This window comes from Mesoplodon mirus, assembly GCF_964341445.2.
Source record: "Mesoplodon mirus genome assembly, chromosome: 2".
Taxonomy (NCBI): Eukaryota; Metazoa; Chordata; class Mammalia; order Artiodactyla; family Ziphiidae; genus Mesoplodon; species Mesoplodon mirus.
In genome coordinates this window covers 83,788,763-83,804,525 of record NC_138977.1, presented here as the reverse complement: position 1 = coordinate 83,804,525, position 15,763 = coordinate 83,788,763, and the positions used below count along the sequence as shown (strand labels likewise).

Here is a 15,763-nt window from a genome sequence, read left to right as displayed (position 1 = left end):
TTGGGGTAATTTGTCACAGAGCAATATAGATAACTAATACACTGATTAAAAAACTGTATGAACTTTCTGGAATACTAACATTTATTTTTTCCAACAATTTAATCTACAGATCATCACTATTCCAGAAAATTTCAAATTTGCCACAGTGAGTCTTTCCATTTACAGTTCTTTTTTTAGACTTTAATTATAAACAATATATGCAAAATTATAAACACACATATACCTAGCAAATGGGTACCAAAATACATGAAGCAAAAACTGACAGAAATGAAAGGAGAAATAGGCAATTCAACAATAACAGCAGGAGACTTTAACATCTTACTTTCAATAATGGATGGAACAACTAGGCAAGAAGATCAACAGGGAACTAGAAAACGTGAGCACTATAAAATCTAACAGACACAATGCTCCATACAACAGAAGAATATACATTATTCTCAAGTACACATGGAACATTATCCAAGATAGATCATATGCTAAGCCATAAAACAAACCTCAGTAAATTTAAAATGACAGAAATAATAAAAAGAATGTTCGGCAACCACAATGGAATGAAATAAGTAACAAAGACATTTGAGAAACTCACAAATATGTGGAATTAAACAACACACCCCTAATTAACCAATGGCCAAAGAAGAAATCTAAAGTGAAATTAGAAAATGTTTTGAAGTGAATGAAAATGAAGACACAGCATACTAAAATTTACAGGATGCAGTGAAAGCAGGGCTTAGAAGGATGTTGATAAATGTAAAAGCCTATATTAAAAAAGAAGATGGATATCAAATAAAAAACTTAACCTACCATCTTAAGACACTAGAAAAAGAGCAAACTAAACCTAAAGCAAGCAGAAGAAAGGAAATAATACAGATTAGAGCAGGAACTCATGAAACAGAGAAGAGAAAAACAAAGAAAATCAATTAAACCAAAAGCTAGTTCTTTGAAAAGACCAAGAAAATTGACAAATCTTTAGCTGGACTGACCAAGAGAAAAAAGAAAGAACACTCAAATTACCAGAATCAGAAATGAAAGAGGAGACATTAGTACCAAACCTAAAGGAATAAAGAGGATTACAAAGGAATACTAGGAACAGCTGTATACCAACAAATTAGATAACTTAGAAGTAATGGACAAATTTCTAGAAAGATACAAACTACTGAAACCGACACAAGAAGAAATAGATAATCTGAATAAACTAGTAACAAGAGATAGAATGAGTAATCAGAAAACTAACCATGCAGAAAAGCCCATGTCCGGATGGCATCACTGCTAAATTCTACCAAACATTTAAAGAAGAAATAATAACAATTCTTTATAAACTCTTCTAAAAAATCAGAAGAGGAGGAAACATTTCCCAATTCATTCTATAAGGTCAGTATTACCTTGATAACAAAATCAGACAAAGACATCACAAGGGAAGGATATGAATATGGAGTATCTCACATTAAGTTACTAAGCCTAATACTGATTCTAAGAATGCTCAATTTCAAATCTTGATCCAGTAGATAATTACTTCTTAAGAGTAAACATATAGAGCTTAGAATATAAATCTACTACTCACATACTCATTTGTTCTACTGATGAAGATATAGAGGTCATTTTTTTTTAATTAATTAATTTATTTATTTTTGCCTGTGTTGTGTCTTCCTTGCTGCACACGGACTTTCTCTAGTTGTGGTGAACGGGGGCTACTCTTCGTTGCAGTGCGTGTGCTCCCCATTGCGGTGGCTTCTCTTGTTGCAGAGCAAGGGCTCTAGGCGCATGGTCTTCAGTAGTTGTGGCATGTGGGCTCAGTAGTTGTGGCTCACGTGCTTAGCTGCTCTGCGGCATGTGGGATCTTCCTGGACCAGGGCTCGAACCCGTGTCCCCTGCATTGGCAGGCGGATTCTTAACCACTGTGCCACCAGGGAAGTCCAAGAGGTCATTCTTAAAAGATTTAACTTAAAGATTTTAATTAAGAAAAATACATTCTTGGGCTTCCCTGGTGGCGCAGTGGTTGGGGGTCAGCCTGCCGATGCAGGGGACACGGGTTCGTGCCCCGGTCTGGGAGGATCCCACATGCCGCGGAGCGGCTGGGCCCGTGAGCCATGGCTGCTGAGCCTGTGCTTCCGGAGCCTGTGCTCCGCGATGGGAGAGGCCACAGCAGTGAGAGGCCCACGTACCGCAAAAAAAAAAAAAAAAGAAAAAAAAGAAAAATACATTCTTATTTTAAAGTTTAATGTATGCGTATGTAGGTAAGTAGTAGAAAATCAGGATTTTTTTTTTTTTTGGATGTGGACCATTTTTAAAGTCTTTATTGAATTTGTCACAATACTGCTCTGTTTTGTTTTGGTTTTTTGGCTGCGAGGCATGTGGGATCTTAGCTCCCCAACCAGGGTGAAGTCTTAACCGCTGGACTGCCAGGGAAGTCCACAAAAGCAGGATTTTAAAGGACTGTTCCTTCCCCTTCATTCTGAAACTACACTGCTGCTGAAATTCACTAAAAAGTCCTATTAGAACTCTGCATCTCTTCTGATTACCTCCTAACTCTTCAATTCTTTATTTTTATATCATTTAAAGATAAAGATTATATGGAAAAAACATTTAATATAATCTAAAACAAGAAGTCTATTTTCAAAAAAGTATAAATTATATTCAATTTGGTAATCATATCCCCATGAATAAAAATCTTAAGTTTAATATATTCAATTTGTAATTATAATACAAATGTAAGGCAAATATAAATATGAAGGTTTCATATAAGTGGTTCCACATTTAAGAGGCAAATACTTTGCAAACTTCTGTTCCCATTACATCATCTAACTGTCCCTTATTCTAAAAATTAAAGATATACAGAATTTAAAAGGAAACTTAGGGAGTTTCTTACATGCTTTCACTTGCTTTCTTGTAAGGTTGCAATGCTGCAAAGTAATAAGATTAAAAAGTTCTAAAGGCTAGGAATTCAAAACCTCTTCTGGAAGTATTTACAAAACAAGCATTTCTATTTCTTAATACATTTTTGTAAACCTTAACAGCATCACTGGAATAAGCTGACCTTACTGATGGGTCGTTCTCCAGGAGTTCAGTAAGCCGCTGTACTTGTTCTGGCTGGATGGATCGCCCTAAGAGTGCTTCCGTGTTAGTGTAGATGAGGAATGCTGAGACCACACCTAATAAGGTGCCCACACCCAAAGAACCTAGGCTGTCATACAGTGGATTGCCTAAATAAAAGCACAAAAGAAGTGAGTAAATTAACATTTTCTATTATTTCAATGAGCTTTAGTGAGCAAAGAACCAGAATTAGTAAATCAAGGGACTGGAAATTCATTTCTAATGACTTTCTCCTAATAGTTTTACTATTCTATGCAGTTGAATTACTTATGATCTGTTTCTTGCACCTGGTCACATGGTGAGGGTTCAGAGCATTTTCAAATTAGAGACATACTAATGATACAATAAAGAGTCCATTTCTTTTTGATATATCAGTAGCACTTTTCCTATCCCAAGTTGACAAAATAATTGTAAAATCAAAAGCTAAAAGAAATAACCATTTTTGTGTCTTATTCTTACAAAGATTCTGTGAAAGAACTAAGCCATACAAAAAATTATATGAGGCACTCTTATCTCACTGAACCAAGGAAGTTAATTCCTTGCCTCTAATGGCTACCTCAGAGCAGTGGTTCTCAAAGTGCAGTCCTTCGACCAGCAGCATCAGCATCACTCAAGAACACGGCAGTAATGCAAATTCTCAGGCCTCGCTCAAGACCTTCTACATCAGAAATCTGGGGTTGGGGGTGGGGTGGGTGTGGGTCTAGCGTTCTGTGCCTTCCCAATGCTGCCAGACGATTCTGATTCTAAAGTTTGCCTTAGGTTATTAGGGCTTTATTCTCTTCCAGAGCCAATCAGAAGAGTTGACTTATTATCTATGAATGCATAGGTTAATATTTATATAACAGACATAAATAAATATTATATTTTAAATCTTTATAATCAATTTTACACACAAGACTTTTATAATGAAAAGTCTTTTTATTCCAAAGATCAAATGTCAATATTAAATTTAACTCTCTTAATGCCTGATAAAATATACATTTGTTTTACTAAAAAAAAAAGCTCAATTTACATTAGTTTTATTAACATTTAGTCAAAATATAACACTAAAACTGAATGACTTATTTTGTATTACCAAAGTGTAAAAATATATCGACTTGGGTTTCCGTGGTGGCGCAGTGGTTGAGAGTCCGCCTGCCGATGCAGGGGACACGTGTTTGTGCCCTGGTCCCGGAAGATCCCACATGCTGCAGAGCGGCTAGGCCTGTAAGCCATGGCCACTGGGCCTGCGCGTCTGCAGCCTGTGCTCCGCAACAGGAGAGGCCACAACAGTGAGAGGCCCGCATACCGCAAAAAAAAAAAAAAAAAAAAAAAAAATATATATATATATATATATCCACTTGTAAAACATAATTCACTAGCAAGTTTGTAATTATAGAGTTCAAAATCAAATATTGCTCTTTAGAAATCCAAATTTAATTAATTATTTTTATTTTAAAATATACATCTATTAATAATCTTACAGAAATCACAGAATTATTAGCTGGAAAATATTTTATTTATTTCTTGGCATGTTATTTAATTTAAATGACAATTTAAATAATTAAATAAAAATTAATGTGACACTTTCTTGAAAGAAAACTTTTTATAAGTTTGATTTGACTGGTTTATAATACTATGTAAAAAAAAATCTATTAAAAGTCAACTTACCTATCAAGTCACACTTTCCTTAAGCCTAAAATTTTGCTAAGTAATAATTTAGGTCTAAAAAAATGTCTAAAATGGTAATGTCAACCAGAAAAACAATCAAAACAATTAGAAATATTTTGGATCACAGTGAACATCAGAGAATGCTGGTTTAGTCTTAAAATATACATTCAAAATGAAAAAGACCTATTCATATTTCAGGCTATTTTAAGAAATACTGCAGAACCGTGGAAGCTCATCACCTAAAATTATTTAAAATACGCTAGGACTAACAGGTAAGAATGGTAGTACCATTTGAAGAGAATTCCAACCTCAGAAATTGAGTCTTTTCATACTAAATGGTTCCTTTGTTTTTGTTGTTGTTGTTGTTTGTTGTTGTTGTTGTTGTTTGCGGTACGCGGGCCTCTCACTGTTGTGGCCTCTCCCGTTGCGGAGCACAGGCTCCGGACACACAGGCTCAGCGGCCATGGTTCACGGGCCCAGCTGCTCCACGGCATGTGGGATCTTCCCGGACCGGGGCAAGAACCCGTGTCCCCTGCATCGGCAGGCGGACTCTCAACCACCGCACCACCAGGGAAGCCCGGTTCCTTTGTTTTAGAAAATAAAAATAATATCCGCCTGTGCTGTATTGGCCTTCAAAACATTTATCTAGCTACCAAAATGAGGATGGAAGCAACTAAAGAATCAAGGAAACAGGAGAGCAACAGCAGTTATTATTGGTACTAATAGTAGAAAAAGACAGACAAGAGCTACAATGTATATTTATTTTGAACTTTAGAGTTTATTAAAGTTCTCTCTCATATATTATCTTAAACCTGTAAGGTCACTAGGACAAATATTATTAATATCTTTATAGGTAAATAATTTAAAGCTCTGCGTAGTTGTGTAACTTATTAAGTCACAGCTAGAAAAGCTTAGAGCATTACAGAAATGCTCTATTAGCAGCCTTCTTTATTTCTAACTAAGAGAAATTTCTAATTCAAAAATCTGAACACTTTTACCATCTTATTTGTCTTATACAAACAAATGGTTAGTATGAAACTCTCATTTAACCATCTATTGGTTTAAAATTATTCAATGATATAAAGGAAAATTCCCACATATTAGAGAATTATTTTAGTAGCACAAATAAAGCACCTGTAATTTGAGAAATATTTACCTGTTATAGAAGTAAGGCCCATACAAGTGGCTGCTATTGTCACTCCCAACACTGCTGCAGTATCCTCCAATAATATAACATTTGTACTAGGATCACGACTTTCCATTACTTAATCATTGGGGTAGAGACAAGAAAAGAAACTTTTGAAATCTTAATTTGATACTATCAGATAACAATTTAATAAGTATCCATTAATTTAATTAAATTAAAAGTAAAATTAAGAAGGAGTTCCCTAGTGGCCTAGTGGTTAGGATTACAGGCTTTCACTGCTGTGACTAGGGTTCAATCCCCGGTCAGGGAACTGAGATGCCTCAAGACGTGCAGTGCAGCCAAAAAAAAAAAAAATTAAGATTAAAAAATGTACGAGATCCTGATTTTTAAAACCCTGTTCAATATAAATATAATTTCTTGGTTTAAATGTTAACAATAACAGATATTTAAAGTCAAATTACTTTCTCAAGTTTATTATAATAAGCATACACAGAAATACTGTAGTTCACATAAGTTAAATCCAAATATAAAGTACTGCTGTTCAAATTACCCTACATTTCTCTTTTTAAAAGAGCTGATATATAAGTAAGAGCCACATAGGGAAGACACTGAGATATATTTTGTACACATCTATATGGAACAAAGCAATAATAGCACTAGGCAATTTTAAGGAAATAAAGAAGATGAAATAATACACCTAGGTTTCTAAAATACATACCATACTTGTAAAGTGACATTCCTTTGGCCCGAGCACTCCTACGAAGCTCATTTACAGCAACAAGAAGTGTTGCTGAAAGAAAAGCATTCATATCAGCAAGGAAGAAACTTCATGCCTCCAAACTATAAGGTGGCATCTCAAAAGGTAAATAAATAGGCACAACACTTTAATGCTAAGGGCTGTCAATAAGGAAAAGTTCTATATTAAACCAGTCATTATCAAGACCCCAATTAATCATTATGACATAATGAACCCCATATTTCTAAAGCACAATAATTTAAATATCATTACCACCACAACAGCCTTAATTTATTAGACAGCTACTAGCTGGCAGGCACCACACTAAGCATAATCACTTTCATCCTCCCAACCTCTTGAGGCAGGTGATGCTATCACCATTTTATAAGACTGCCAAAGATGAAAGGATGATGCATAAAAAATGACAATGTTTTAGAAGTAAACATACTATGAATACAGCAGTGAATTAGGCAGTTTCATACATGATATTAGCACTTCTCTGTCATAATACTGCTGTGGCTGAAACTTTCAGAAACATTAAAATATTTGTACTGCAAAAAAGACAGTCCTCCCTGATAAACGTTACTAAAACTTGATTTTTAAAAACTCAGTATATAGTTAGTTATGTTTTTATACTCCATGGACCTAGAGACTGTCATACAGAGTGAAGTTAAGTCAGAAAGAGAAAAATATCGTTTATTAACGCATACATGTGGAATCTAGAAAAATGGTACAGATGACCAGGTTTGCAAGGCAGAAATAGAGAGACAGATGTAGCGAACAAACGTATGGACACCAAAACGGGGAAGCAGGGGGTGGGGTGGTGGTGTGATGAATTGGGAGATTAGGATTGACATATATACACTAATATGTATAAAATAGATAACTAATAAGAACCTGCTGTATAAAAAAATAAAAATGTTTTTTACTTTCCAAAAAAAGAAAAAACCTCAGTATATAGTTATGTTTTTATACTCCATTTCAAATGATATGATACTCAAGAACAAAATAAAAAGCTTTTCCAAACTTGCCCCATCTTATAGGAACAACCATAGTACATTATACAAAGAATTTCTTCCCTCAAAGAGGATAAAACTTATATTCCTATTTCCACAGCTTTCTTTAATCAAGAGAATTTAGCAATCTATAAAAATAGACTGCTGAATATATATTACTAAGTAAAGAATAAAACGATTCTGTGACAATACATACCTCCTTCAGATACTAATGATCCTGCTAAAATACAATATGCCTAGGAAATATAAAAATAAAGCATAAGTTGATATCTCACTAAAGAATTACAACAGTTCATGCATAAACTTAATGTTTAAGATGGACACATAAATTCAAATCCTAGCCAGATAAGGATTTTGATGGGAAACAGCTCAAATGAGGACAATGAGATAGATGGTATCTTCATAAGAAACAATTAAAAGTTAAAAATTTGATGGCCATCTCATTTTTTAATACTTGAAAAACTAATACACACACGCACCCCCCCCAGAGTAGAATGTTATACCATAACTAAAGTTAAATTCATGATATAAAAGAATTACTTAATTAGTAAAAAAAAAAAAATTTGAACTTCAAAATGAACACAAGCATTTGAAATCTAGGGTTGTGGATACCAGATGCAGTAAGACACACAACCATACCCAGTAACTTTCGATTTTGTGTGTTTGCCCAGCACCAAGAGAATCCTTCCTCAGTCCCCATTCAGAAAGATAAGCAGTTATAAAAGGTAAACAATTTGGGGGAGGAAGATAACACCACTTTCCTTACAATCCCAGACACTCTTGAATTAGATAAAGATACCAAGAATAGCTTTAATCCAAGATATATAGAAAGAATTAACACAAATTTTTAAAAATTTTAAGTGAAATTCAAATCAAACATCTATAGAATTTTCAATATTACCTTTTCGGAACCCTAGGCTTCCCTGAAACAGAGTTTTAAAAATTTTGAACCCAGTCCAACACTCTTCTAATTCACTCTTCTAATTAAGGAAACTGAGATTTCCAAGGCTGTGTGGTTTGCTTGAGTAAATAGAAATGGTATCGGAATAAGAACTAGAATACAGGTTTTCCTAACTCAATTCTAGGCTCTTTCCACTCAATCTTACTGGCAACATCAGCAAAAATAGTCTGGAACTACACCGTGAGATACAGAAGCTGACAGGGGTGCCACATGCCCAATCTGCACTTGTCAAGGGAGCTACAATCAGAGCTGCCAAACAGAGTAATCTCCAAGAAGTTCCCACGAGAGGAAAAGAAGACAGCTTTAGGGCTTCCCTGGTGGCACAGTGGTTGAGAGTCCGCCTGCTGATGCAGGGGACACAGGTTCGTGCCCCGGTCCGGGAAGATCCCACAGGCCGCGGAGCGGCTAGGCCCGTGAGCCGTGGCCGCTGAGCCTGTGCGTCCGGAGCCTGTGCTCCGCAATGGGAGAGGCCGCAACAGTTGAGAAGCCCGTGCACCGCAAAAAAAAAAAAAAAAAAAAAAAAGACAGCTTTAAGTATCTACAAAGGCCAGTGGAAACCAGTGCAAGATGACGTTGGTGCCAGTAAAGTAGTACCTTTCTGTCCCCTATGTCTACCTTCAGTGCTGCCAGAGGCAACCTATGGAGTAGGAGAAAAGAGAAGCCCTTAAGTGAAAAACTACAGAAGGGAACCATACTCCAATTCTCTCAATGTAGGCTTCCTACCAGAATGAGGGAAAGGAGAAAGTTTAACTTTAAATAAAATTCTAACATATGACTGTTACAAAGGAATGGTTATTTTAACTACTGATAGGACATTGATTCTTGGGACTAAAAGTGAACAGAGGTCTTCTTGCTTTTCAAAAGTAACAGCAGAAATTAACAGAATTGCCCAAAATTTTAACCAAGGACGAAATGTTTAACAACTGTACCTACAGAGATACTCTTGCTCAACATCACTGAATCATATGGATTTAGAGGTCATGTCCAGACACATTCTAAAAAACACAACTACAGATACATAACCCTATATTACAGTCAAGAAGGTATATTTAGTCCCATTCTTTAACATCAATATGACAAAAGCATTCTACTGTACTTAATCACTATTTCATATTATGTCAAAACTGAGGGGGGAGGAGGGGAGAAGATTACCCATAGAAGAGATTCTATTGGTTGAGGATTAAGCAATCCCATGACTCCATGGTACCAAGATAATCCTGCACCCATCATGAAAATACCAACACCACTAATTAGTGAAGCAATATAGCGCATATTTGAAAATCCATACCTGAAAAAAAAAGATAATATAGTTTACAAGAAATACAAATGATTTCCTCTCAAAATATGTTTAATAGGTCAATGAAAAAAAAAAACTTCTTATAACATCATTATGTTATGATTTTACATTTAAGTAAAATGTAAGTGCCCAACTCAAATCTAATCAGAAAATCAATATATAAAGTGGAAAATACTGCAAGATCTTTGAAAACTATATAAAAAGAGAGTGAATATGATTTAATTCAGGTATTTTCTAATCCCTCTTTCATGTAATTTTTTTTTTTTTTTTTTTTTTTTTTGTGGTACGCGGGCCTCTCACTGTTGTGGCCTCTCGCGTTGCGGAGCACAGGCTCCGGACACGCAGGCTCAGTGGCCATGGCTCATGGGCCCAGCCGCTGCGCGGCATGTGGGATCTTCCGGGACCGGGGCACAAACCCATGTCCCCTGCATCGGCAGGCGGACTCTCAACCACTGCGCCACCAGGGAAGACCTCTTTCATATAATTTGCTTTGATTTACTAGAGCAACTTTACTTTTATGTAACAAAAATGCAGGCAAAATTTATTTTTTAAATGCATCCATATGTTTAATAAAGATGGTAACATATATATTTCCTTGTAATGCAGCTTCTAATTGAATATTTGTCTTCTATAATTTATATATTTCCTACAATTTATATTACTTATAATTTAATGCATTTTGCTGTTTCTGTATAGTGTAACACAGTAACTAACTACTATCTTTTTTCTTTTGGCTGCACAGGACAGCACGTGGGATCTTAGTTCCCAGACCAGGGATCCAACCCATGTCCCCTGCAGTGCAAGTGCGGAGTCTTAACCACTGGACCGCCAGGGAAGTGCCACTAATTACTATCATTAAAACACTAAGAGGGCCTCCCTGGTGGCGCAGTGGTTGAGAGTCCGCCTGCCGATGCAGGGGATACGGGTTCGTGCCCCGGTCTGGGAGGATCCCATATGCCGCGGAGCGGCTGGGCCCGTGAGCCATGGCCGCTGGGCCTGCGCATCCGGAGCCTGTGCTCCGCAACGGGGGAGGCCACAACAGTGAGAGGCCCGCATACCGCAAAAAAAAAAAAAAAACAAAACAAACAAAAAAAAAACACTAAGAGCTTCAGTTTTCTGGGTGTTTTTATGGTAATTTTTTTGTTAAATCTCAGGTTTTTTTGAAAGTCTTTTGGTCAATGTGTGCATTATTCTGTATTACTGTATGTACCAATAAAATACTGAGTAATAAGAAATTTAAAAATATGGGATACTACAGGAGGAAAAGAATCATTCATTAATAAAAATATTTTCTGGGAAATTTACTCCCAAACCCAAACTCTATGGCACCCTTCTAGCAGATGCAAATTTAAACAAGAGTTCTGAATTAAAATTGCTTTTTGAATTCTTTTTGCAAATATGTAATCTTGCCATAGGAAATTATCAATTTATTGATGTGATGGTGTTCTATCAGCTTGATTTAGAACAATTTATATTCTTCTAAAGTTTCCCCCCCAAAGTAAGAAAGGAGATATATTTATTTATTTTAGTTAAGGTAAATTAAGATCTAAATTAAATGGCATTACTTTCATTTTATGTGTTTTCAAGGAATTTGGAGATTCTTATTAAAATTTTTTTTGGGGGGGGTTGCATTGGGTCTTAGTTGCGGCATGCAAGCTCCTAGCTGTGGCATGCATGTGGGATCTAGTACTGGGCCAGGGATCAAACCCGGGCCCCTTGCATTGGGAGCCCGCAGAGTCTTAACCACTGTGCCACCAGGGAAGTCCCTAAAATTTTTAACTATGTAGATCTTCACTGTCCAATGTAAGTCGCTAGCTACATAAGACTATTTAAATTTAAATTAATTAAAACTAGATAAAATTTTAATACAGTTCTTCAGTCACACTAGCCACATTTCAAGTGCTCAATAGCCACATGCAGCTAGTGACTATCACAATGAACAGATATAAATAAATATTTCTATTATTGTAGAAAATTCTATTGGGCAGTACTAAAGTAGATTGTTGAAAATAACTTAAGAAGAAATCTTTACAACCTAAAACTTTTAAATTTTACCCTGTTTTTAAATTTTTGGTATATAAAACTGGTCAGGAAAAATTTTTTTTTCTTGACATAGTAGAATACTATATAATCATGTGTAATTAGCAGACTAGAAAGCTAGCTGTTCTCTGTACGAGCTTACTGATAGTTAAAGGATATTCAATAATATGCTATTATTTATAAGAAAACAAGTAAAGAAAGGCATTTATATAAAGCACAGAGGCAGATTCCTTTATGGAAATAAAAGTGTATTTTTTTTTTTTGCCTTAAGGCAAATTTGGCTGCTCAAATTCTACTACTGAAGCTTGTTAAAAAAAATAATACACGTGGAATTCAAAAATTTCACCTGGGGCTTCCCTGGTGGCGCAGTGGTTGGGAGTCCGCCTGCCGATGCAGGGGACGCGGGCTCGTGCCCCGGTCCGGGAGGATCCCGCATGCCGCGGAGCAGCTGGGCCAGTGAGCCATGGCCGCTGAGCCTGCGCTCCGCGGCGGGAGAGGCCACAGCAGAGAGGCCCGCGTACCGCAAAAAAAAAAAAAAAAAAAAATTTCACCTGGTTATGTTAGTAGAAGCAACAGAAAAAAAGTCTTTGTATCAAATAACTAATATAATTCAAAATAATATATCCTAAAGAGCATACTCATTTTACAAATAAGTAATTTTGAAATATTAATAGACTCCTATTTCCAAATCACAACAGGGGGATTAAAATACATTAAGCATGAATTTAATAGAAATTATCACTAAAATTTTAGATTGAGTGGCCTATTAGTCCAAATGTGAAATATATATATCTCCTTTGACCAAATAAAACAGAACTCTAAGATGAAAACACGTGCTTTGTTATTAACTATCAAATACAAAGAGGACAGGATCTCTTTGCTATGTTACAAAGCATAAAAATAATTTGAACCTCATTTTCAAATTATATCTTGAATTTACTTTGACACAGAGGTTGAGTCCTGCATTTTAGATACAACAGCAGAAGAAATGACCAAATCTTTAACACAAAACTGCAGGTCTATAAACTGCAAGAGATTTCTATAATTCAACTACTTGCTGCCAAAACAAATGAAAACAAAATAAAGACAACGTCCTTACGGATGAGTAGGATCTGGTGTTTGAACAGACTTACTGATGCCCAATGCTAGTAAGGCCTATGGAGAAAAGAAGGTAAATAATCATTAGCAAGGGAATATAATAAGCCAGTCTAGGGGGCACAACCTGACAATGACAAAGAAGTACTTAACATGTGTATGTCCAATAGCCCAGCAATTCTTGTTTCCAGTACTTACCATAGAGAAATAAAGGTGAATCAAAAGGGGTTCAAAACAACACTGGATAATTATGTAAAATGTGAAAGCAGCCTAAAACTCCTTCAGTGGGGAGTGGCAAAATAAATCATGGTATAACCAAACCATAAATTACTTCTACAACAGTGTAAAAAGGGATAGAGCTCTCTGTACTGACATGGTGAAAGCTCCTAGACATACCATTCAGTGGACGGGAAAAAAGCAAGTTTAGGAACGGTACGTACAATACAAAAGAAATTATGTTTTGTAGTTTTTGTAAATGACAATATAATGTAAAGCACAGGAAAAGGTCTGAAAGAACTCACATTTAACTCTGTTTATACCTCTGAGGAGAGAAGTAGGTTTAGGGTAGTCTGTAATATCTGATTTTTTACAGGAAGAATAACTTGTATAGCTGCACAAATAAAAGACAGTAAAAGTTTTTTCTTTTGTTTTTTTTTTTTGACATGCACCATTTTTTTAAAGTCTTTATTGAATTTGTTACAATATAGCTTCTGTTTTATGTTTTGGTTTTTTGGCTGCAAGGCATGTGGGATCTTAGTTTCCCAACCAAAGACCGAACCCGCACCACCTGCATTGGAAGGCAAAGTCTCAACTACTGGACCGCCAGGGAAGTCCCAAAGACAGTAAGAGTGAGTACAAACTGTATATGGACATGATACATTTACATTTCTAGTAAAACTGCAAAACCATGCACATGAAGTATACACATCAATGTATATAGAGCAGTAACTATCTGGGGTGTGGAAGGAAGAAATAAAGATGGAAGACTAGTCATAACTAAAATTTTATTTCTCTAAGGAAAAAAAGTCTAAAGTAAATATAACAAAAATGCAAGTCTTTAATCCTGGTTACCACCTTTCTCTCCTTCCTTCCTCCCTTGCCTTCATCTTTTCTTCCTTTTATTTCTGTTTGTTTGGGGTTTTTTTTTTTTTGCTGTACGCGGGCCTCTCACTGTTGTGGCCTCTCCTGTTGCGGAGCACAGGCTCCAGACGCGCAGGCTCGGCGGCCATGGCTCACGGGCCCAGCCGCTCTGCGGCATGTGGGATCTTCCGGAACTGGGGCACGAACCCATGTCCCCTGCATCGGCAGGTGGACTCTCAACCACTGCGCCAGCAGGGAAGCCCTCTGTTTGTTTTTTGATTGTATCTTTTGTTAAAAAGAGTTATCCACTGGTACCGCTCAATATTATGCTTGCACTTAGTATCCTTTCTCTTAATTTGATGTAAATTTAGAAATCTGAAAAAAAGATTACACTAGAATTATTTATTTAATAAAAAATACAAAGCTTGAGTGAATACCCTATGTGATTTTTTTTCGACTAAGCTGGGTTTTTTGCATTTTTTCAGTATTGTATCAAATAATCAAATAGGTTAAGTCTTCAAGATTACCAAATTCTTCATGGATGAAGTTTCTCTGTAGGTTACTGGGCATTTACAGAAACATTCCCTCTTGTAAAATACATGGGGATTATACCACATTGCAAATGGCTAGTCCATTCAGGGACTTCCCTGGCGGTCCAGTGGTTAAGACTCCACACTTCCAATGCAGGGGGCGTGGGTTTGATCCCTGGTCGGAGAACTACAATACATGCCTTGCGGCACGGCCAAAAAAAAAAAAAAAAAAGGCTTATACTGACTTTTAAGTTTTGGTATCGGAAATCCAATCCTAAATACACAGAATATTACAAGTTTTTTTCTACTGGATTCCAAAGGAAAAGAGAGTCAAAACTACCTAAAACATAGATGATGGCTTTTCAGTGAATTAAACTAAGAGAATGACAGTAAATTAAGAACATATAATTTTAAAATCTGTATATTAAAACATAATGAAATATTATGAACATAATATTTTAAATTTTTAAAATCTGTATATTAAAACAATGAAATATTCATAATCAATTCATTATCAATTCACACTATATATATGTATCTGTGTTTATAATATTTACATAATAGTCAATGAGTGTTCAATTATTTTTAAAATACTTAATATTCAGGTTGGCTGTGCAATGAAGTGTGAGATATCAAATGTTTCTTAAGTTGAATATGGGCCATTATTTATTAGTTCTTCTTATAAAAATAAGATATCATAGACTATCGCTAATCCTGTTCTCCCCCAAAGATTAAAGCCAAAGTTCTATTCTAGAACTTAATATAAATGGCATCACACAGTAACTACTCTTTTGTATTTACCTTCTTTTATTCAACATACTGTTAGAGATGCATATATGCTACTGACGGATAAGTATTTCTTTTTATTTCTAGATAATATTCTATTGTATGACTATACAACAACTTGTTTATCCCACTGTTGATGGACATTTGGGTTGATTCCAGTTTTTTGCCCATTATAGCACATTTATGGTGCTAGAAACATTCTTATACAAGTCTTTGTGGACATTTGTTCCCAATACTCTTGGTAAATACTTAGGAGTGGAATTGCTAAGTCAAACAGTAGGCTTATGTTTACAAGAAACTGACAAATTTAAGAGTGGCTGTAACTTTTATACTCCACC

The 15,763-nt window shown here is 35.8% G+C and overlaps 1 protein-coding gene across 2 annotated transcripts in view; it reads right to left on the bottom strand.

Moving 5' to 3' along the window:
- The window catches only part of SLC30A9 (solute carrier family 30 member 9), a 74,283-nt gene that overhangs the window by 14,474 nt on the left and 44,046 nt on the right, over positions 1-15,763 (bottom strand). For both annotated transcript variants that reach the window (XM_082632974.1, XM_082632975.1), the window contains exons 10-15: positions 13,034-13,089; positions 9,750-9,885; positions 7,833-7,872; positions 6,603-6,674; positions 5,894-6,001; positions 3,032-3,197 (exon numbers count right to left, since the gene is read on the bottom strand). In XM_082632974.1, coding sequence (XP_082489100.1) covers positions 3,032-3,197; positions 5,894-6,001; positions 6,603-6,674; positions 7,833-7,872; positions 9,750-9,885; positions 13,034-13,089 — 578 coding nt within the window. The remainder of the gene's footprint in view (positions 1-3,031; positions 3,198-5,893; positions 6,002-6,602; positions 6,675-7,832; positions 7,873-9,749; positions 9,886-13,033; positions 13,090-15,763) is intronic.